This window comes from Saimiri boliviensis, chromosome 7 (assembly GCF_048565385.1).
Source record: "Saimiri boliviensis isolate mSaiBol1 chromosome 7, mSaiBol1.pri, whole genome shotgun sequence".
Classification (NCBI taxonomy): domain Eukaryota; kingdom Metazoa; phylum Chordata; class Mammalia; order Primates; family Cebidae; genus Saimiri; species Saimiri boliviensis.
Genome location: NC_133455.1, coordinates 88,357,991 through 88,383,453, shown reverse-complemented (window position 1 = coordinate 88,383,453; position 25,463 = coordinate 88,357,991). Strand labels below are relative to the sequence as shown.

Sequence of the window (25,463 nt, the reverse complement as noted above, 5' to 3'; positions counted from 1 at the left end):
CACTATATTAATTGTCCTCAAATACTGACCCACAAACTGGGCCATGTTGGACCATATTTCAGGGAAATCCTAATTTGATATGTCTACAGCATAAGCCTGGGAATACATAGTTTTAAAATAACTTCCCAGGTGATTGTGATGTAAGATCAGGATTGGTGGCTACTTCATATCTAATAGTCTAAGCTACAGAGATAGCATTAGAACATCTCTATGCTGTACTTCTGATGTGTGTGTGTATAAATAAATAAACAGGATGAACACTATATAATATCTAAAAAATTCTTCAGGTAATTAAATTAAACCAGCATTGTACTGGTTGGTTAACTGAAGTTTCGAATATTCATACTATATAGTGTTCATCCTGTTTATTCAAATCAAATTGTATAAACATAGTTTATTCTTTTTGGTTCTTAGTAAAACTTTAATAGAAAATATATCTTGCTAGAGTAGATATAAAATATTCTGTGTCTGACACGGTAGGATTTTATAATAGTCAAAAGAATATAGTGGGAAATGTAATTCAGTAAATGGCATCTGCTATATAAAGGCTAGCCTCCAGGTCTTAAATTGATGGTAGCTGGAGTAACTTTGTTAATGAGCGAATTCAGAGTTGGTTTAATAGGTTGGTGATGGAGGGTAGCTCATTATCATCAGGGAATGTAACTCACTGCTGCATCTTGGCAAATTAATAAACAGGGACTAGCTAATCCCTTACCCTGCCATAACTGAGTCTGGCTTTGTTGTTGTTGTTTCCTTTCCTGTTTGCATCTTTAAAAGATGAGATGTGATCCATCACTGTTGGAGATGGGACTCCCTGAGCATCTCTCCTTTCTTCATTCCTCCCTCCCACTCTTTTTATGAAGATCATCTTGTCTTGTACCACAAATATTTGTTTTAAAGGAAAGTGTTTGAAAGGCCAAATTAAGTCTGTGAACCTACATGCTTCATGACCAAAGCATCCTGGCTCGAGCTTTGGAAAGACTCCAGAGAGGCCCCTGACTGCGTATAATGAATCTGAAAAATGTTGACAGTTAATAACAGGGTACATGCAACTTTGCAGAACATGTATTTTTTAGAAACGCATAATTAATGGTTCAGCTGTCATGGTGCATTACCAAGTATATGATTGACAACTATTAAGGTATTTGTATCTTAAATTTTAGTATTTGTATTACATAATTAATATGAATTTTTTCATGAGTTACATTTAAAAAATAAATAATAAAGTATCATCATTTTCTGAACTTCAGTTATGAGTGAGTAAACTTTTCTTTGCAAATGAACTAAATAATAATGCCAGTTTTGCATAACTATTGAAAATGCACCACTTCCCAAAAAATATCTTCAGATAATAAAATAAATTAAATCAGCATTATATAGGTTGGCTAACTGGAGTTTCTATTTGAGTATTTATGCCATAGAAAGGAAGCTACTTAGAGGCAAAATCTGAGGCTTTAGTGCACTTTCTTTCACAATGACTCATATTGCTACTTTAATGTGATGTTTAGTTCAGGAAATAATTTATCCAGATACTCTAAAAATGAACATGTTATATTCCTTACATAAACTAATTCTACTTGATTCCTGACTTGTTCTGCTGTAAATTTTCAAAGTTATATCAGCCTATAGAAGATCCACATCCTATAAATATTGAATTAGTCAAATTCATATAAGATATAGTATGTGCTTAAAAAATAAAGAGAAAAGGCCAGCACGGTGGCTCATGCCTGTAATCCCAGCACTTTGGGAGGCCGAGGCAGGCAGATTACCTGAGGTCAGAAATTCACAACCAGCCTGACCAACCTGGTAAAACCCCATCTCTACTAAAAATACAAAAATTAGCCAGGCATGGTGGTGTGTACCTGTAATCACAGCTATCCAGGAGGCTGAGGCAGAAGAATTGCTTGAACCCAGGAAAGGGAGGTTGCAGTGAGCCAACATCGTGCCACTGCACTCCAGCCTGGCTGACAGAGCAAGACTCTGTCTCTAAATAAATAAATAAAATAAAGAGAAAGATTTGCACGGTTGGTCTATCAATCAGGTTTGAATTAGAAGACAAAAAAAATCCACAAATTATTTTAACAAAAAATTTAATATGAAAAATTGATAGCTAGGAATGAAGAAACAAAAGACTAAAAGAAAATACTAAAGTATCACAAAGATAGCAATTTCATGAAGCAGATCTCACCCCTACATCAGGAACAAAGAGAAGTAATTGGCATTCCTAAAACTTAAAACTTAGATGAGGGGTCCCATGTGGCTGAAACTCAGACCTTGGGGACCACTGGCAAAGGCAAGGAGCAGCTGTTTCTAGGGGAAAGGTATGTTAGAAAAACTGCACACTGGGTTAGTTGTGGCTTTGAGCAGGATCCACCCTTGCCAGAATAAAGTGTGGTTGGAATGACACTCACTGGAACAGGAAGCAAAAACAAGAAGTCAACAGGAAGCCCACAGGAAGCAGAAAAGGGAACAAGTCTCTTCTTCCTTCCTGGAGTCTCTTCTTCCTCCCAGGTTGCATGCGATCTCCCTTTCATACTTCCTGTTGGCAGAGCCTGTCCTGTATCTAGCCAGCAAAGCAGAATCGTGATTCATAAAATTTCGTCCCCAAATCACAAGGGCCAGTTTGGAGCTGAGAGGCAACAGCTCAAAAACTGGTATGCTTCTCTGAGAACTTTAAGAAAACTATCTCAATTAAAAACTATTTTACATTTAATTTTTGAATAGATAATATACTGCATGGCACCAAAAGGTAACAAGAATCGTTTCTCCCTCACCTTCATGGCCCTTGACCATGTTCCCATCCTCCCACCTACCCGCTGCCTAGATAATCACTATTATTCTTACATATCTTTTCAGAGTTCCTTTATGCATATACAAGCAAATACAATATATTTGTTTGTTTCTATATCACTTATCATACCACTGTGTCACACCTTGCTCTTTTTACTTAATATAGCTCCTTGATTTTAACATATCACAGAGAACCTCTTCATGCTTTAAACCTTATTACCTTAATAAATTCTCTTACCGTTTTCAGTAGTTCATTTTTTTTGTCTTTGGTGTTCACAGGACAAAATGATATCATCTCCAAATATTGATGGTGTCCAAATATTTTGTCTCTAAATCATTTCTCTCTGCTAATTGTTTTGGCTTGTACATCTATCAGATGTTAAATATTAATGTTAATGAACATCTTTGTCTCTCTCTGGCCTTACTGAGAATACCTTTAATATTTCCCATTAAGCATGATGCTGGCTTTTGGGACAAGATAAATATGTTTTATTTTGTTTAAAAAAAGCATGTATTTATTATACTTATTTTTAACATCAGAAATTAAATTAAATTTTGTCAAATGGCTTTTCATTATCTAGACAGCATAATCATAGGACTTTTTTGATATTTTATATAAGTACTATATTTCTATAAACTTCCTGTTTTGTTAGGCGATTTTCTAATATTTCTTATATTGAGCCATCTTTGCATTCCTGGAACAAATTCCACTGGGTCATGGAATTTACTAACACACATACACACACACACACACACACACACACACACACACACACACACGTGTTTGTACACAATATTTGTAAAAATATTGTAAGCTATTTTTTATTGCTGATCACTATTTGTCAGGTTTTTATTTGCTTCATAGGAAGAATTGGGAAGTTTTTCTTATTTTCTTCTGCTCCAAAACAGTTAAAAAGTGCTGGATTGATCTCCTCTTTGGTAGAAGTTTCCTGTGAAACTATCTGGGCTTAGAGCTTTTTGGGCTGTTTGCTCTTTGACAATTTCCTTTATTATGTGAAAATGATCCCATTAGATTTTCTGTCTCATTTGGGTTCAATTTTGATAAAGTTTATTTTACTCAAAAATTATTCATTTTATGCAGGCTTTCAAAAAATTTAACATTTAGTTGAAAAATTTTGTTGATGATAGAAAATCTTATGATCATTTAATTTTTTTCTGTTTCTTTAGTTATTTCCTTCTTTCAAGTTTTACTTAGTATTTTAGTCTTTTCTTCTTTCTTTACTAGGGTTTCTGCTGGTTTTCTCAAAAAGCAAGTTTGTAAAAAAAATGTATTTATTAATGCTATTTATATTTCTTTTCAACCTCATTACATCACGCTTCTATACTTAATAAGTTGGTTTTAATTTTTGCTTTTTTAATTTTGGGATATGACGTGTATTTTTGTTTCTATGGATGTTTCAAGGATACAGATTTTTCTCTTAGCACTACTTTATTTTTTATTTGTATTTGTTCCCCCACTCCCCAACAACTTTTATTTTAGGTTCAGGAGTACATGTGTTTGTTATGTAGATAAATTGCATGTTGCAGGGGTTTGATGTATAGATTATTTTTGTCACCCTGGTAATAAGCATAGTTCCTCAATAGCTAGTTTTTTGATCCTCACTTTTCTTCCACCCTCCACCCTTAAGTAGGACCTGGTATCTGTTACTCCCTTCTTTGTGTTCATATGTACTCAGTGTTTAGCTTCTACTTATAAGTGAGAACATAGGATATTTGGGTTTCTGTTTTTGTGTTAGTTTGCTTAGGATAATGACTTCCAGCTCCATCCCTGTTGCTGCAAAGGACATGATCTCATTCTTTTTTAGGACTGTATAGTATTTCCATGGTATATATGTAGCACATTTTCTGTATCCATTCCATTGTTGATGGGTATTTTGGTTGATTCCATGTCTGTGCAATTGTGACTGATGTTGTGATGAACATCATGTATATGTGACTTTATATTAGAATAATTTATATTCCTTTGTATATACCCAGATAGGATTGCTGGGTCAAATGGTAGTTCTGTTTTAAGTTCTTTGAGAAATCTCCAAACTGCTTTCCACAGTGGCTGAAATACTTTACATTCCCCCCAGTGGTATATAAGTTTTCTCTTTTCTCTGCAATCTTTTCAGCATCTGTTAGTTTTTGTTTTGCTTTGTTTGATAGATTCTCACTCTGTTGCCCAGGCTGGAGTGCAATGGCATGATCTTGGCTCACTGTATTCTCTGCCTCCTGGGTTCTAGCAATTCCCCTGCCTCAGCCTCCTGAGTAGCTGGGATTACAGGCATATGCCATCATGTCTGGCTGATTTTTGTATTTTTAGTAGAGATGGGGTTTCACTATGTTGGCCATGCTGGTCTCGAACTCCTGACCTCAGGTAAACCACTTGACTCGGCCTCCCACAGTGCTAGGATTACAGGTGTGAGCCACCGCATCCAGCTAGCATCTGTTAGTTTTTGACTTTTTAGTAATAGCCTTTCTGACTGGTGTAAGATGTTATCTCATTATGGTTTTGATTTGCATCTCTTTAGTGATTAGTAACGTTGAGTGTTCGTTCATATGCTTGTTGGCCACATGTATGTCTTCTTTTAAAAAGTGTCTGTGACCTTTGCCCTTATGCCATATGTAATGGGGTTGTTTGCTTTTTGCTTGTTAATTTTGTTGAAAGTCTTTATAGATTCTAGATATTAGACCTTCATTGGATGTGTAGTTTGCAAATATTTTCTCCCATTCTGCAGGTTATTTACTTGGTTGATAATTTCTTTTGCCGTTAGCACTACTTTAACTGCATCCTATAGCATCTTCCTATATGTAGTGTTTTCATGACTGTTGTTTTTCAGAAATTCTCTTTTGAATTTCTCTCTCCTAAAAGTTGTTTAAGGGGAGTATTTTCTAGATGCAAGGGATCTTTCAGAGTTTAAAAAAACTAGTTCCTAGTTTTCTTATTTGTCATCAATGTTATACTCTTCAAATATTTTTACATTCAAGATAATTCTATTATATTATGTATTTTAAAACTATTTGTTAACTTCCGTTTCTTTTGTTTCCTTCTTCAGATCTCCAATTATATGTATGCTGAGTCTTCCATTCACTGTCTTTTTTTCTTTTGTATCCTCTTTTAAGTTTTGAAGAGATTTAAAAAATACCCATTTTATTTTTTTCTCCTGTCTATCCACTGCCTCCCTTTGTTTGCTGTAGTGTCAAGGTTATTTGTGTCCCTTCCAATTATTTATTGATTTCTGAAGAAATAGTTTTAAAATTTTCATCTCCTATTTTTTCCACAATTGCTTCCTGAATTTCTTCTTTTTGCTATGCAGTTTTCCTTTATAGAAGTGATTTCATCATCATGTTAAAGAGTAAATGTCAAAACATTTTTATAATGATTTTAATTTGTATAATCCATGAGTGCTATTTATTGATAAGCTTTGCTCTTGCAAAATCCCACCTTTCCTTTCCCCTTTATTTCCCTTATATGTATATATATATTATTTCAGTTGATATAAAGACTCCAAAGCACTTGTCTTTTCTGCTGTCACAAAGCTGGAACACATCCTACAAATATGGCTATTCTGATAGTATCTTTCATAACAGTAGTTCCTCCATCCTCCGCTCCCCTCTCTTCATTTTCCTCCCTATCTCCCACCTTTTTTTTTTTTTTTTTTTGAGACAGGGTCTCATTCAGTCACCCAGGCTGGAGTTCAGTGGTGCAATCATGGTTCACTGCAACCTCTGCCTCCTGGGCTCCAGAAATCCTTTTACCTCAGCCTCCTAAATACCTGGGACTATATGCTCATGACACCACACCCAGATTGTTGTTTTTGCTGTTGTTGTAGAGGTGGAATTTTTCTGTGTTTCCCACGCTGATCTTGAACTGCTGAGCTCAAGGAATCTGCCTGCCTCAGCCTCCCAAAGTGCTGGGATTACAGGCATGAGCCACCACACCTGGCCCCTCTGCATTTCAGACATTGCCTTTTCTCCCCCTAATTCTGGCTTCTATGGATACAAATATGAACTGTAGCTTTGGTGTTTCTTGGTGGGCTCCTGCACTTCAGGAGATAGATTTTTTGTCTTTACTTCTTGGGGCTGCAGCTGGGCCACATGGCCACTCTCAGTGCTTCCCTGTGCTTTCTGCTGCTTGGCTTCTGCCTGATGGCTGCTAATATGGGCAGCCCTTGTATGTCTTCTACAGTTTGTGGATCATGTCTGTCTCTTCCTTTTTCTGAAAATGGAAGGCTTTTATTTTCTTCTCCTTCTTTTTGTTGATTTCCATAGAATTATAATGATACTGAATTGTTTAGCCAAGCACATACTGAAAGTCAGTATGGGCCTTAAGGAATAGCAGTTTAATATCAGGGCTTTGATAGTTTACACAGGCAATATAATAATTACAGCAGGTGCTGTTCAAATGTGGAAGTAAAGTAATGTTCACACTTCCCCCAGAAAATCACTGCAGAAAATGAAAGACATACTGCTTTTCTCTTTCTTGCCTTTCATTTATTTTAAAGAAAAGTTTTCATATTAGAATTTGGTGTAAATATTTGAGCATGCCAAGAAAATTATGATAAATACTGCAAAGCTCCTATTTTCTCTTTGTATCTTTCAATTTATGGATTCTTTTTTCTTGCTATTTTGCTGATACTGGGGCAAACTGGTTCAATCTGAGTAAGATCTTGTGGACCTTCTTTTTTACTGTTTTGCTGGTATTTTGTTACTGAGGTAGAAATTACTTTGTATATTTGTTAAACTGCCTGGAGTTTAGGAGAATAATTTTCCATCATCTTACTTTTAACTAATGAGAAAATACATAGATACTATTCTGATTGAAGGCTGATTTCTTTGTCATTTGTTATAATTCCAGACAGTAGAAATAATTGTGTTTTGCCTGAATAATTAATCATAGCTTCAGTGCAAGTTTTAATTGGTAAAATAAGAGCTGTTTTATAGTCAGCTGTTCATTAAATCTTATTTATGTTTGATTTTTATGAGTAACCAAATTGAAAATGGTGTGAATTAAGATTAAAGGTGAAGCTTTATACTTAATTTTCCTTTTAACATACAGTTTTTGGCAACAGGCAGAAAATAAATGAAATGAAATCAGTGTTCCAATAGTGAAACTGTACAAATGGTAGCAAGTTACTGGAGCTGACAGTTTTCAAATGATAGTAGTGGGTTATATAAGTCACCCAAGATGGCTCAATGTACTATTATTTCCAGACAAGAGTTGGAAATAGCACGTGCCAAGGCAACAGGAAGTCAGACAAAAACACAACAATTTACTTTCCAGTAATTATCATCACTTCTTGCCAGGCTGGAACTCAATTGATCTGGTACAGCAGAATATCTTTTTGTATGGGTTTCTTTCAAGCCTAGAAACATCATGACTGCAGTAAATCCTCCTGTAAATCGTTTTCAGGACTTCATTAAAGGAAACAGCAATACTGTAATCACTTTGTTTTTGCATATCAAACATAAATTGATACAAATCCCAGCTAATACTATCCATCAATTCATTTACCCTTTCTTCTTTTCCCTCCCTCTTTCTTTTTAAACTTTTTCTCTTTTTTTAAAAAAATTGTAGTTAATTGGAAGCGTTTAACAAAAGAGCTGATTACACTAAGGAATTTAGCTCACTCTTATTCCATAGCTTATAAAATATTAAAAAATAAGACCAAAATTATGCATCCTATGGTTTATAAGAATTACATTGTTCTTAAGATACATATTTAATTGAGAGATTTCTAAGGAGGCTTACTAATCCTTCAACCATTATTGTGAAAGGGAAATATATTCAGAAGTTCAAACTTGGGACAAGTGGAAGTGGACAAATGACAAGTTTGGTGGAAACACAGAAAATGAATGTTAGAGATCAATTTGAAATTGTTGATGACATACATGTGTCCTGAAGTCAGTTGATTTTTCTTCTGGGTAGCTTTTATATATGAGACTTTTGTTCAGGGACTACCATGAGGGGAAAGAAAAATAGGGCTGCCTGTGTGTGTGTGTGTGTGCGTGTGTGTGTGTGTGTGTGTGTGTGTGTGAGAGAGAGAGAGAGAGAGAGAGAGAGAGAGAATTTCTTTCAATAAAGGAAATTTGGAAACAATGGAGAAATTGAATAGAAGACATAAAGCAAAGGTGACAGAAAGAGGGAATGCTGAGACAGGTTAAGAGAAACCTGAAAAGCTTGGGTGTGGATGAAATTATATTCCCACATGACTTCATCAACCTAGTGGCTGGCTCATGCTCAGGGTCAGAGTTTCTGCAGAAAGAGAGAGAGAGAGAGAGAGAGAGAGAGAGAGAGAGAGAGAGAGAGAGAGAGCGCGAGAGAGAGCGCAAGCGAGCTCTAGGAAGAGTCACAGCTGGAGCTGTCCAGGACAGAAAGTAATTGCCCATTCAGAGTAACCCAAACTGGCCTGTATTATTTAATGTAAAACTAGCTAATGAAACAATTAAACCTGAAATTCTCTGTGGCTTAGTATAACAAAAGTTCACTTAGGTTGTATAGCAAAAGTTAAAATTCCAATGTGAGTGCTTCTAAGTAAAGCAGCATTTCTATGAGCCAGCTTCCCTGGCAGTTCAGCGCCCTAGGTTCCTTCCATCATGGGCTCAGACTCTCCTTAGGTCACTTTGCTTTTTTGCATGAAGCTACAGCAGAGGAATACATGAAGCTACAGAGATTCCCCCAAGGGCCATTTCCATGGAACTTCTGTTTACCTTCTGTTTGCTTAGACTCAGCCACATGACCCCACCTAGCTGGGTGGAAGACTAAGAAATGTAGTCTTCTTGTGTGCCCAGAAGAAAAGGGAGAGGATTTGGTGAGCAGCCAGCTGTCCTTTGACACTTGGCTTCTTGTAGCAGTAAACTAGTGAGTCTGTCTTTCACTCCCTTCTGTTGGTGACTACAGATTTATAGGGTGACGATATCTGATGGTATCTTTGACAATGGATCTTTATAAAACTTTTTACATTTTCCAGAATAAAGATAAAATTAACATCTTTTTTTCACAGAGTTAAAATGTTAGTAGCATGGCAGTAGCATAATGAATCTTAATTCTGTATTAAGCAAGGGCTTTGAAAATGCAGGATGGAAATGGCTTTCATAAATCTGTGAAATTTCCTGGGTATACAGGCAGCATTCTGTTTCACAGTGATAACTGCAGAGTGTCTTACAGTAAAGTGTCTGCTCATATGATTTGGACTTAAAAATTGTTTTTCTTCCCTGTCTGCTAAGAAGTATAAACCCAAAAGTATCTGAGGCAGATCTCAATCAATGTAGAAAGTTTGTTTTTCCAAGGTTAAGAACACTCCCATGGCACAGCATCAGGAGGTCCTGACGACATGTACCCAACGTGGTCAGGGCACAGCTTGCTTTTATACATTGTAGGGAGACATGAGACATCAATCAACATGTGCAAGATGTACTCTGACTAGGTCTGGAAAGGTGGGACAACTCCAAGCTGGGGCTTCCAGGTTACAGGTAGATAAGAGACAAAAGATTGCATTCTTTTGAGTCTTTGATCAGGCTGTCACTCAATACACAATTTACATGTCGGGGTGTGTGTAGAGAAATAGTCACTTATGCCTTAGTCTGGATGGGTGAATCTACATTTTTACATAAGCAGTAGGGCAGAGGAAGCAATCAGATATGCATTTATCTCAGATGAACAGAGGGATGACTTTGAGTTCTGCTCTTTGTCCCATACCTGTGAAGATAAGCTATCAATTTATGTTGCCAGGGTGAAACTCAACAGAATAGTTTTAGGGTAAAGATCTGGAGACCCACAGGAATTTCCTTGTGGGAAAATTGTGAGGAAAGTATGAAGCTTTTTTTTTTTTTAAGTCTTTGTAGCTATCTTATCTAGGAATAAGATGGGGGGCAAGTTTGCCTGACACAGTTCCCACCTTGACTTTCCCTTTGGCTTAGTCATTTTGAGGTCCTGAGATTTATTTTCCTTTCACAGAGGTAAAGCAAGAGCTAACTATGTTTTTGATGGAGGACTGAAATGAGATGAAGAGTAGATGAGGCAGAGAGGTTCTGGGAGGTTGTTTAGGATGACAGATGTTGTAGAGAAGGAAATTTTAGAGTCAGGAAAGGTAAAACTGTGTGGAAAGGCGTTGAGGAGGACAGGACTAAAGAAACTGATGGAGCCTGAGGGTGCAAATGGCAGACAGAGATGGCTTAGACTACGAGACTTGATGTGTAGCTATGTTATACCAGCCTCCAGCTCATGTCCCAAACATGATCCCACACACGTTTACACATTGGTCCAACATATGCTGAGAATAATTACTTTCTATTCATCAGAGGTCAGAATAGGATAAAGAATGTTAATGTCATAGTATGACTTTTTAGGTGATTTTGAAAATCAAGAATATGAATTCTATGAAAAAATCTATTAGGAAATTATGTAAAGGGCAGAATGCAGAGGTACTTAGAAATAGAAAAAAAATGAATAAGACAGTAAATACTTACAAAAAAGTTATTGAATGTCTGCTCAGCCCTGGAAAGCCATTGATGCACAAATCACTCTACCCCCTTGGCGTTTAGTGAGAAAATCATATGCCAACCAAGTAGTTGGACAGGGATTAATTAATTTCTGTTTTAAATTTACTCTGAAAGAGAAGTCCAGAGTGCTATATGAGTATGTAGTATGAGTGTATACCCAGAGGACACAAACTGGGCTAGGGAACGGGTATCAGAAACAGCTTCTCGAAAACAGTGACATTAAACAGATCAGAAGAGGAAGGAGGATTTGGTGGTAAAGGCCCTGGGAGCAGTGGAACACACACAGGTGTGAAAGGTGCTCCTGTACCACTGACTGGGTGATACCTGTGGAGCACTCTCCTCCCTTTGAACAATTAGACACCTGGAAGAAGCAAGAAGGATTGCAAGGAAATGATTGGTTATAGCTCAGAAAAAAAGAGACTGAGAACACAGAATGTGGGCAAGTCAAGATGATAGTGAATTTGAAATAGGGGAGGAGAGTTGGCAATAGCATAGAGCATGTTATTAGAGCAGAGATCTACTTAATATAGGTATATATATTGGCACAGTTCTTTTTGCGATCTTTTGCTATCAACTTCTGCCCCCATCATGTCTAGTGAACATTTTATAATTTTTCAAAAAGCTGTCTTTATTTTGCTTTAAATTAAAACAAATGTACGCTCCTCAAAAATATTTTGGAAGAGCAAATAATGCAGTTGCTTCTTGCTGGTAAGCTAGGTGTTAGTTTCCTGTGAGCACCAAATAAGATAACATTTGTGAAGTTCTGATACACAATCAAATATTAGTTTAGTTCTATTCAAATTTACTAATTTATTTGTTTCCATTGTTAAAACAATTTGTGTTCTTTACCTTACTTCTGCGGGTCCTCCTGTAATGACTAGAATAAGTGGCCCAAAGAAAATGACAGCATTTCTGTGCATGCTGATTATCTTTGGAGTTCTGGGACCTGAACTCCACCCTTCACAACAGTGGAGGGACCCTTCACAACAGTGGAAGTGATCTGGGGACGTGGAAAAAGCTGCCATTGTGATCTTCTCACTTCTTTAGACCACTAAAGCTGTAAATAAACAGGTGTGTGGTCAGGTCTTGTCAACAAAGTCTTGTGGGAAGCACTTGCTTTTCTTAATGGAAGCTACATGTGTTCTTCTCATCCTTTGTTTTGTATAATTCTGAAATGGTTGGCAAATACCATTATGGCTTTTCTGTCACATCTGGAAGATGTGTAGTCTTATTTCATGGGAACCAGTAAAGGATAATGGGTGGAGCAGCCTGGTTGTAATTATAGTATATGTTTATTTGGAAAGGCTAGCATCTTACTATGCAGTGGCTAGATTAATTAAACTCAGCTGGCATAATTCAATACAGTTAGTTCCTATAAAAACAAACTGTCTTTAAATTCTTGAGGTTTGCAGTAAAGCTAATGATGAGAGCAACAGTTTGAATGTCTCTTCCTCCTATATGAATTACAAAGGAACTTAAAAACTATTTTTTTAAAAAAATTGTTTCCCTTCTCTCCCTGCCCCCACCCACCAAAACAAACAAACAAACAAACAAACAAAAAACCCTTATCCACTTGTTAACAAAATAAATTCCAGGATCTTTTTTTAGGAAGATGAGATCTTTTTTAAAGTAATATATTTTGTGAAGCATAATATCCATGAAGTTGTTTATAATTTGCAGTTTCTACACCTCAAGTAGTGTGAGGTATCCATGGAAACTGTCTAGCTTAAATTCAGTGCACTGGATCGCCTTCCCACACAGGTCAAGCCTCAAACAGTTCCAGATACTAGCTTGATTTATTGTGCTCTAAACATTAGATAGTTTTAACAAGAAATTGGCTCCTAATTGACATATATAATTTTATATTTAATTAGCAGTTTGAGCCTTTCTACATTTTGCTAACTGATGTAACATTCAAAATATGTGCCATAATAATGTATCTGTTGCACAGATGTACTTAAATGCAAGAACTTTGTGGCAAATAGCAGCTCAGCTGCTTAGCAAAAACTTGGACAGAACTGACATGATTTTCCCTAAGAGATGTACTTTAAAATCACTTAAGGAGTGATTTGCCTTAACCAATCTAATGGGTTTATTTTATATTTTGGTAACAGCTTTATTGGGATACTCAAATACTGTAAAATTCATTCCACAAAAGTATATAATATAATGTTTTTTGGTATATTTACAGATTTACAAACAATATCACTGTTTAATTTTAAAACATTTTCATCACCCTTAAAAGATATCCCATGCCTCCTAACAGTCACTCTCTATTCCCTCCAGCCCCAGCCCTTGGCTATTTGTTGCTGTCTAATCTATTTTTTTGTCTCTATGAATTTGCCTCTTCTGGACATTTTATATAAATGGAATCATACAGTAAGTAGTCTTTTGTGACTGCCTCCTTTCACTTGGCATAATGTTTTAAAGACTCATACATGTTCTAGCAGGTCTCAGTACTTCAGTTCCTTTTTATTGTCAAATAATATTCTATTGTGTGCATGTACCACATTGTGTTTATCCAGTCATCATTTGATGGTTCTTTGCATTGTCTCTACTATTATGGCTTATGCTGCAATGAACATTTCTGTACAAGTTTTAGTGTGGACCTCTGTTTTAATTTCTCTAGGGTAAATACTGAGGAGTGGAATTGCTGGGATGTATAGTAACTCAATGTTTAATTTTTTGGAACCGCCAAAGTGGCTGCCCCATTTTATATTCCCATTAGCAGTGTATGAGAGTCCCAATTTCTCCACATCCTCAGCAACATGTGTTATTGTTAAGATCACAATGTCAGCTTTTTCCATGTCTCCAGATCATTTATTTTACCATCCCAGTGGGTGTGAGGTGGTATCAAGGTACATTTTCTTTAAACGGAGAGAAATTTAATATTTTCCATGTTTCATAAATTAGTTCGTGTGTCTCTTACTTATTTGCTTTTCCATTACTCTTGATTTGTAAGATAAATATACCTTTCATCTCTATCAATATTGTCATTTTCCTTGCTAATTTTAGTGTAAGCCTGCTTGGGGCATATGATGTCAAAACTTATGGTGGTGAATTGGGCTACATATACAACATGTGTCATGAGAAAGGGAAAACACTGAAAATAAACTATTTGATTCAAAGGTTAAATCTCTGAATTTCTGTGTGTTCTCATCTTACTTTATTTTAACTAGAAAATAAGTATTATAGTGATGCCACATACTGTGAAGCAATGAGTGTTTGATACGATGACAGATTAAAAGGTATACTTATTTTTTCATTCAATATATTTCATCAATTCTAATATACTGTCAGTCATAAATAAGGCATACCATAATTTTATATATCTCTAAGAAGAAATAAATCCTGCCAATTAAACTATACTGCACCATTTATTTTAAAGTGACCTGTAATTCAGTAATGTTAAAATGTGGGGTGAAAAAATGTGTGTGCTAGAATCAGTGAAATAAAGCAGAAATGAAAGCTGCTTGCTCATTTGTTTTTTGGAGGTAATCGAGTCATTTATCGTTACCAACACCCAGGGGAGAAAGGAAGAATCTTCAAACTTCAAAGATCGAATTCATTTTACAAATATGAATCAATGTCCATAAGTAAAAAAATAGATATATGTGTCTATTGTATACATACACACTGACACACAAACATACATACACACTGACACACACACACACACACACACACACACACACACACACAGAGAGAGAGAGAGAGAGAGAGAGAGAGAGAGAGATAGAGACAGACTGAGACAGACTATAGAGATATATTCATTGACTTATTCTTCCCCAGTTTAGGAGTATTAGATTAGCATCAGCAACCTGTAGTTCACTGAAATGATTCTTCATCTCTTCAATTCACTAATTCATAAAAGCTGGTTTACCTCAAATCAAGTTTATTAAAGATTTTAAGCTTTCTTTTCAGCCTGAAAATGTGTCATCTTGTTTCTTCCAGAAGCTAATTTCAATAGGTGATTCACAAACCTGTGAAAATCCACATTTATAATTCAGAGGCTAGCACCACAGTACTACCAAGTGGCTATGCTTCCTTACCAGCAAATAGGCTTTGCATGTCATTAAAAATAAGGTTTTACTTTCTTAGTGCCCTGATTTCAGTTATAGTTCTAAATGCATTAAAGTAGTGAAATATCTGCGATGGTATATGCCACAGGGAATCAGACTGATTTCCAAAATAGTGTTCATAAGACCATAATAAGTCTAACAAAGCCTTTCTTAAAAAGACCCTTTTTAAGGTAAGTATTTGGCACTTGGCCCCGTTAATTAGCTCAGACATCTCTAAGCTTGTTTGAACTGAGACCTCATTTTCTTTTAGTAATAATTGTGTTGGTTCTTTGAAATGTTGATGAAAATTTAAGATATTTTTATTTTTCACTAGTACTAAATCACTGTCTCAGTTTTCTCTCTGCAACATTCTTTGAAAATTATGGTTTACATGTAGAACACAATTAGGAGCTCAGGGGGCCAGATAATTGCTTATATTAAAGTAGGCCAAATATGTGGCCTCTTGGACAAACAGATGCAAGAAATGATTAAGATTAGATTTATATCATTTTTAATGTGGCAGTAAACACTAAAGAAATGAAATGATTTTTTATTTCATGAGGAAAAATGAGATAAAAGAATTATCTTTATCTTCTGTGATAAATTATGGCACATTCAAACAGAGAATTAGGAAGCATGGCCTTTCCTCTAATGAACAATTGTTGTATGATAATAACTTTATAAACATACTTAATATATTTCTTGTGCTAAAACCCAATAGGAGGGAAAATAACTCTTTCCTCACAGAACGTGGAATGTTGATTTTCCTTATAACACGACTTCAAGAAAAGTCTGTCTAAATTACCTTCTGAAGAATTCTGCTTTATACATGTAATAGGGGTGGGTTGAAACCTATCCACAATTAAGTGTTATTTTTAAGAAATTATGGCACATTGATGAAATTGGCTTCAAAGTAATCTTTCACAAAATGAATGCTGTTTTTCATTTGCCTTCTCTTGAAAAATTGTAGAAGGTTGGAAGTGGATATTGATGTCAACTGTGAAAGCCATGGCTGTCTTGTGGCACTTGCCATTGTAATATCCTTTTTATGTCATCAATTGTGCAGCTCTTCCCCAGAGTGAAACTTACTCATACTTTCCTTTAAATATAAAATAAAATATTACAGTAGTTGTTTGTTTAGCACTTTTGATGGGTTAAGAACATAAAGCTTTTCATATTTAATTTCCTTAATCCTTAAAGAGCCTTGCAGTGTAAATATTATTATCCATAGATGGGGAAACGGAGCCTTGGGGCAGTTAAATAAAATTCCTTAGATCACAGAGCCAATAAGTGGAAGAACCCAGACTCAAACCAATCACATTACTCTCTGAGACATCATTTCCACTAAGGTCTGCTAACGTGTGTTGTCACTACCAATGCAGGGAGTATTTATAAGCTGAACTTCTTATGTATTAAACTGTGTGTAGATATTATCTCATTTAATTCTCAAGGCTTCCCTTTGAAGCTGTGCCATGTACAACTTCTCTATCATAGATTCCATAGACTGTTTTTTCTGAGGAACTTCTAAATGTATTCTGAGTTCATTAAAATTTGGCTTCATACATAGTTTGTCAAATACTGCATTCATTGATTAATACCTGTGTTAGTTTTATTCCTGTCTTTTAAGAATAATGTAATTCTAGTATTTTTGGGAAAAATAATGAGGTCTTTGTCTTTCATTTTGTGTGTGTGTGTGTGTGTGTGTGTGTGTGTGTGTATGTGTGTGTGTGTTGATGGGGTGCAGTCTTCTCCACATTGCTTCCTTGCCAGCTCTTCAGAGCCATGCACTCCTCTCACTGCCCTGTGAGCCACATTTTCTTGTTCATAGATCAGGAGGTCACAGCTTGAAGATCAAGGACTGCATGACTGTTGAGAATGCAAGAAATTCCATAGAAACAGGAAGGCCAATATAGTGTAGGATAGTGCTGGTGATACGTCCCTGTATGTATTGTTCCTTACCTCCTGTGACACCACCTTCCAAAGTTGTGCCTATCTTCACTAAGTAGAAATGTAACAGATTTCACAGAATCTGGGAGTAGCACTTTAAAACAGCAAACTAGATACTACTTTCCCCGTTGTCCAGGTGGAAGAACTTTCTCCCACTGAAGTTCATATTGCTATTCAGATGAGTGTCAGTGTTCTCATTTATTTCCATCTCCTTCTCTCTCCTGCTTTTTCCTCTTGTGCTCTCTGGGATGCACTGTCAGCTCAGTCCATTACTGAGTTACACACTTTTCCATACCACCCCGCAGCAACATAGTCTTTGGAGAAGCTTTGAAATTACTTCTTGACATTCCATTTTCCTCAGTCTTTTGGTGTGTGTACATACACCTGCACTGGCAGCACTGATTCCATTCTTTTCAGCAGCAAATAGGACTCCAGTAGGTTTTTATACTGTATACCAGGGGGGATTATGGGCTTTACTTCCGTGATTGTGTGCCACTGTCCTTTGAGTGTGATTTTATGAGGCACTGATTTATGCTATGTGAATACAGTCATTCAATAAGGAGATGATATCTAAAGCTTGTCTGCTATTTCTTGCTTACTCACCCTCCTCTCAGTTTTGTTCTGAAAGTCAAAAGACTGCTTATTCAGAAAACCAAACAATTACAGGCAGTAAAATCCATTCTCAAGTCCTATTGGTGAGAGGTTGTATAAGTTCCCAAACTCTGAATTTCAGCAAACCCTGTATTTAAAATGGTTGAGGTAGAAGGATCTGTTGAGTTTGATGTCAGTCAGTGTAGTTCCTGGAATTCAAATACTGGGAGGCTTTAATTAGTCTCCCAAAGAAAACAAATACAGTTTTCTTTATTCCTCACTGTCTGTGGAGTATAGAATCATCTCATAACAAAACCTTCTCAGCAGCCCTGTTTGCCTTGAGACTAGGATAGATGATAAACTCAGAGTGGTTACTGAAGTCACTTTTATATTCAACATCATTATCAAATATTTAAACCTCATCATTTACTGTTTAAACATTTAAATTTCACCAGTGAAGTCAAATGATCTGGTGAGGATTATTTATACTGGAAAACAGTTCCATATGTCTCAACTCTACATATCTGAAAATTCTTTCAGCATATGCTGCAGAATTACTTTTGCATCCACTTTTGTAGTTCCTGACACATGGTAGAAATGTAACAAATGTCTTCACAGTTAATAAAAACAAGGAAAGAATAACTTTGGAATTAGGTTGCCATTATGGTGAATGAATATTTGGTTCTAACATTTTCCACAGTCTTGTTTTTTTCACAAGACTCTTTACTAAAATCATTGAGACATCGTATATTTTTCAAGAGTGTAACAAGTGTGTCATTGTGTTGATGAATAGCATCTTCTAAGTTCATGTAACTACTCCTATTGAAATTTTTGTTTCCTGTCTTAAAAAAGCTAGGCAAAGACAACAGGAAGAGAAATTGACATAAACTTCTTGGACAGAGAGACTAAGACATTCAAATGATTGGACAGCTAGATTATAGGAGATTGACTATACTTTCCCAAAGTAGTTTTCTGAAAATATAGGTGATTATAATGAAGGACAGAATGTCACTCCACAAAGATACAGTTGTTATAATAATGTATTGAAATGAGAAATGTACCTTTTTACCCCTGGGAATTCAAATGAGGAAAAATACCTAATCAGATATATTGTTACTAAGCCAAAAGGTTACGGAAACACTAATTATGCTAATACCAAGTTTAATGTTAAAACGGGACTATGGGGAGACTAACACGTACATATCATCACCTCCGTATAGGTCTTGTCTCAGCTTAGTAGCTAATCATAAATCTTTGAGGGTAAGTCTTAAATTGGGCATCTTTAGTTTGCAGTTTTCATTACCTTTTGAATTTCTAGTTGAGGACTTAGTTTTCTAGGATGCTGGTTGTCATTTTTTCTTGATGTCTTGATTGTATTTTACATAATAGAAAAAATATTAACTTAGCAAATTGTTTTTCTAAGGGGATGGGAATGAATGTGGGTGTCTGTACCTCAAATATCCCATATCCTTGAACTCTTCACTCCTAAGGCTATTAACCGCCCATTAAGGCAAATGGACTTGTGCTTCCTCAAAAACGAAACAAAATTTAAGTCCTTTCTAGGATTTGTAAATTTGATTATCCTTCCTATCCATGAAAAGCAATGATTTCTGAGCTTTTTAATTTTTGATGCATTGGACTTGGCATAATAGGGAGTGGGCGGGAAAAACCCAATCCTCCCAGATATTCACAAACCGTCAGCATGACTTCTCTGGCCACAAAAGATGTCTTTTTATGGAGATATTTTGTTGTAATTTCAGAAGGTGGTTGTTAGTTATCTTGGCTACATTACATTTAGCACATCTGGTATGTGTTCACATGAAGACATTGGCTAAAAGTAGTGTCTTGTGGCCTGGAATTGACTCTGATACCGAAAAGGCTGTAAAGGACGTTCCTTGCTTGTCCTCACCCAACAGAGAGACCTCCCATAGAAGGTGCATCAGGAATGCATTTTGGGTTTGAAGAAACAGCACAGAAGTCAAACTTCTCAACTGTCGTGAAATTCTTTTCACAATGGCCTAACATGCTTTTAACTCGTCCCTAATTTCTGCCATGGCAATTATAACTCTGAGACAATTATTTGTAACCCTGGCACCAGAATTTCTGACAATGGTTTTACAGTGTCTTTTGAATTAAAGTAATTTGGTGAAATGACTCACATTTAAACTACCACCACTGCACAGAGAGTACAAACTATCAAGAATGCCCCAAAGCAAACTGGGACACAGTCCTTGTCTCTCACTCCTTTAGTCAGAACTTGATAGTCGACAAGAGAAGTCAGTTTCTGCTGAACTTGTGATGTAGCAATACCCAAATTTTTTATTCTTAAATGAAGATCACTAAGACATAACAGAATCTTGTTCTGTTTGTACCCTATTCATCAATCATTTTTAGCATTAGAGTTTGTCTTAGCACAAAACTGAAGTTTGAACCAAGATAGAATTTGTTCCAACTTTAGTTGAGGTTATAAGGGTACATTTTATATCATGAAGTATATTCATGCTTTAGGGTGACTTTGCCATGTTAGCTAATAAGTATATAATTCTAAGGACTGATGAACAGTTAAAAAAGCTAGGATTTGGGGGCAGTTCATCATTTGTTATTTTTGACATTTTCTTAATATGCTGGCAATTTATTTTACTTTTGTGGAAAGGCTTGGTATTACATGAGAAGGTGTCTGAAAAAGCACTTTGCAAGTTGTAGCCTGTTCTCATGATCTGGATAGTACTAATACTAGCAGGGATAATATCAACAATGCACAATTTATATAGCACTTACTATTTGCTGGGAACTGTTCCAAGTACTTTCAGTAAATTTTAACTATTTAATTATCACAGAAATCCTCTGAGAGTAGATAATTAACAATTTCATTTGACAATTGAGGGACTGAGATCCAGAGTGATGAAGTAACTTGTTTAAGATCACCAGTTAGTATATGGCATAGAAGAAATTTGAATCCAGGCAGTGTGGCTTCAGAGTTGAGAACAGAGAAAATAGGAAGCCCCTGCTTTTCCTGTGGCATTCTGAATATTATATAGTGAGGAAATAGATGCTTCCAATGGGCTATAATTGAATAAGGAGAATGTTACTCATTTGATTTTGATATCTATGAATTTGATAGACACCTGTGATTTTATCTGCTGAAGGGAATTAAAAAATAATCACAAATATGATGCTTATTTTTGATTTGGTGTTATATAATTCTACTCTTTGATTGGTATTAAATAGTTTTATTATTCTAGCAGCATAAAGGGCATTTTAAAAAGTAAATGGTAAAAAAGTTTTCCATTTCTTCTTAAAAAAAAAAAAAAAAAAAAAAAAAAAAAAAAAAAAAAAACATTTGTTTATCTCTTGGCTGGGTTCTTACTGTAGTGTGATAAAAAGGTTAAAGACTCTTCCAGGGCCAGGTGAAGTGGTTCATGTCTATAATCCCAGAGCTTTGGGAGGCCAAGGTGAGAGGACTGCTTGAAGCCAGGAGTGTGCAGTTGCAGCGAGCTATGAATGTGGCACTGTACTCCAGCCTTGGAAACATAGCAAGATCCTATCTCTACATAATGCTAGTAATAGTAATAAATAAAAAATTCTTGCAGAGACTAAAAAGGGAGCTAGTTCACAAGGGTTCAGTACTCTTCACAACAGGTTCCCTTTCAGACAGTGATGCTGACTTGTGCAATTTCAACAAAAAGGCCTGGATTTTCACATTATCAGCTTTGGTTATTACAAGTGGGCCAACTGTCTCCTACAGGGTAGAGTGAGTGGTCTGTAGAGCTGAGATCCATGAATACTACAACAAACTGAGCTACCCTTTAAAAAAATAGTGCTCCGGTTAATATGACCTCACATTTTTCTCCCCAACTTATAACTTCAACCCGTAGTTTATGGGTCTGAAAGATTTTTCATAGCATCTCCTTCTTCTATAATGAGAGTCACAGTAAATGCCCAAACACATTGGCTCCAAAGAAATGCTTTATTTTGCTTTTCCTTTACTTTTGTAAGAAATATTCTTTGGCCAAATGGAATTAATTCAACTCAAAGGACTTTCTCTTTAACAAAAGATAAAGTAAGCACTATTTTCATTTCTTATGTTTCTTCTAGGTGCTGTATTTAAGTTTTATAAGGGATAGTAGATACTAGATTTGTATTCTTTGGCAGAATAAAATCTTATACTTCGCTGTTTCTTTTGAGACTGTCATCATCTTTACTTACTATATCCCATTATGAAAAGGTCTTAAAGAAAGAAACCATGAAATTGGAAGCAGTAATAAATGTCTGTTTTCTAAGAACTTAAGTACCAATCAATAAAAGTTGCTATAAGGATAAGCAAACTCCAGACATTCTGAGTGTCTATTAGAATTCTTGGCACTGGCCGGATGCAGTGGCTAACGCCTGTAATCCCAGTACTTTGGGAGGCTGAGGTGGGCGTATCGCCTGAGGTTGAGTTTGAGACCAGTCTGGTCAACATGGTAAAACCCCATCTCTACTAAAAATACAAAAAAAAAATTAGCTGGGTGTGGTGGCATGCACCTGTAATCCCAGCTACTCAGGAGGCTGAGGCAGGGGAATTGCTTGAACCAGGGAGGTGAAGGTTGCAGTGAGCCAAGATTGCACCACTGCATTCCAGACTGGGTGACAGAGTGAGACTCTGTCTCAAAAATTCTGGCACTATGACATTTAGGACATGTTAGTTGAGCATTAACTATATATAATACAGGTCTGTCTTGATCACATAAGTTAGTAGAGAGGCTATGCCATGTGGAACCTCCTCATCAACTGCTTCCTCTTACGCTTTCAGAAGACCTGGTGGATGTTTATATTATTGTGCTCATGTCATTGTAAACTCTTTGAGGGGAGGGTCATATCTTATTGACTTAGGATGGTGCCTAAAACAATTGGTACCTAATGAATATTTATAGAATGAAGAGGGAAGATAGAACCTGTTCATGAGTAAGATGAAAGAAGATCATTTCAGACAAGGAATAGAATATGAGTAAAGGAAAGACATAGAAGGCTTCTATGTGATCTTCTTAAAAGAAATTAAAATTAAGGGGAAAACATTTGCAAGAGAATGAATATTCTGTTTTGAAAATTGAGTTTGAGATGCCAGTGGAATCTCAAGACACAGGTAAGGAAATATAAGCGGAAACAGAATGAGAAGCTTAGGAAAGCAAGGTCCAGGCTGGAGGACACCCATCTGGCAGGCAAACCAGCAGAAGTGATTGTGCAACTAAGGATCAGATGAAATTGCCAGCCAGGAGAGGAGCACAACAAAAGAACTGAGGAGAATACCTGTAGAACTTGAGAGAGAATAACAAAAATATAAGAAAGTGAAGGGGTAATGAGAGCTACATGTCACAGCATGAAGGTTGGGTGCAGCAAGGCATGAGGAAATGGCTGGATTTTGTAGTCAAGAGTTGAGTCAGGTGTTGCTCAATCACCTGATAACTGCATGATCTGCAGCCAATTACCTAAGCTCTTGGGCCACAGTTTCCTTACCTGCAATATGGGAACAACACCTCTGTAGTTGTTGTGTTAATTTAAATAGCTTAAAGAAGTATTCCTTAAATAATGCTTTTAAATGACTTTTAAAACTAAAATAATACACCAATAAAAAAGAAGATTTGGAGTTATCCATGTTTCTTATGTACATACAAGCAATTATATAATGTATTATTTTACAAATGTCCTGTAATCAGTACAAAATTGAAGACTTAGGAATTTTTGGATTATAAAATTTGTAGAGTAATACATTGTCTTTTGCCTATGGTCTTCTGAATAAAGCATTTTGAAATTTAAATATAATTTAGTCCACTTTATCAAGCATAATTTTTTGAGCACCTGCTCTGTTCCCAGCTATTTTCTGGCTCTTTTAACTAAACTCCTCCACCTAAGCTCTTTGCTTTCCAATTCTTAGGTGTTTATTATTCTGAGTCTTCTTTAGGCAACTGATACGCCTCAACTCTGGGAACTTCAGCTTTTGAAGCAATCTTAAATTTATAGCGTTTGTGATTTTTCTAATACATTCTATTGAGCATACTCTTATTTTTTATTTTTGGCAGTATCAATTTACTTTAAAACTCTATTGAATTATGATTTATTAACATACAAAAAGCTGTATGTATTTAATGTGTGCAACTTGAGCCTGGAGATAAGTATACACTGTGAAACCATCACCACAATATATGCATAAACCTGTTCATCACCTCCAAAAAGCTGCTTCCACCATCTTTATTTATTATAAGAAGCAAAATTACTATTTTATCGGAATGCATTATTAAATTTTTGCCTCAGAAAATATCTGGTATGAAGTTAATTTTTTCATGCCTCAACATCATTCACAAAATGCATTTAAGGCATTTAACATACTGACATTTTTCACTTTTATTAGAAAAGGAAACAATAACTCTTTGTTATCCTTCTTATTAGGGTAACACATTAAGAAAGATACTTTTGAATCGATACTTTAAAGGTGATTATAATGTTGGTATGAATGGACACCTGTCAGGAGCCTACTCAAAAACTGCACAGGTGGGAGGTAAGTCCTGTCTTTTTTTTTTTTTCTTATTTTAGGATTCTCATGACATATCTTCATGTTAGTGTTATTCTAGTATTTTACTTAAATGGAAGAGATATAAAAGAGTCATTTAAAAATCACTATTAAAAACTTTCATATAGGTCAGGAGCGGTGGCTCATGTCTGTAATCTTAGCACTTTGGGAGGCTGGGGTGGGCAGATAGCTGATCACAAGGTCAGGAGATCAAGACCATCCTGCCTGACACAGTGAAACCTCATCTCTACTAAAAATACAAAAAAAAGAAAAAGAAAAAAATAGCCAGGGATAGGGGCACATGCCTGTAGTCCTAGCTACTTGGGAGGCTGAGGCAGGAGAATCACTTGAACCCAGGAAGTGAAGACTGCAGTGATCCAAGATTGTGCCATTGCACTCCAGCCTGGGTGACACAGAGTGAGACTCCATCTCAAAAAAAAAAAAAAAAAAAAAAAAAAAAAGAAGAAGAAGAAAAGAAAAACCTTTCATACAATTTGGGTTCATAAAACATAAAACAACAGATTTGAACATCAGACTTGATTTTGCTTTTTGACTTTGGAAAAATAGTTAAACTAAGTTATAATCTGTTAATATATAAATTAAGGACAAAGTAAAGCTAGTTTTCTTTTTCTATTTTTAGAAAAAACATTTAATCACATGTCAAACATTTAATAAAGTGTTCTATTTTTACAAATGTTGATATTTTTGAACTCAAGCTTTTTTTTTTTTTTTTTTTTTTTTTTTTGAGACAGAGTCTCATTCTGTCACCCAGGCTGGAGTGCAGTGGTACAATCTTGACTCACTGCAACTTCTGCCTCCCAGGTTCAAGCAATTCTCCTGCCTCAGTCTCCCAAGTAGCTGAGATTGCAGTCATGCACCACCATGCCCAGCTAATTTTTGTATTTTTAGTAGAATTGGAGTTTCACCCTGTTGGCCAGGCTGGTCTCAAACTCCTGACCTCAAGTGATCCACACCCGCCTTGGCTTCCCAAAGTGCTGGGATTATAGGTGTGAGCCACCATGCCC

The 25,463-nt window shown here is 36.0% G+C and overlaps 1 protein-coding gene across 4 annotated transcripts in view; it reads left to right on the top strand.

The window, feature by feature from the left end:
• Positions 1–25,463, top strand: part of ITPR2 (inositol 1,4,5-trisphosphate receptor type 2) — a 497,691-nt gene that overhangs the window by 313,590 nt on the left and 158,638 nt on the right. For all 4 annotated transcript variants that reach the window (XM_003926591.4, XM_074402941.1, XM_074402942.1 and 1 more), the window contains one exon: positions 24,318–24,426. In XM_003926591.4, the coding sequence (XP_003926640.3) occupies positions 24,318–24,426 (109 nt within the window). The remainder of the gene's footprint in view (positions 1–24,317; positions 24,427–25,463) is intronic.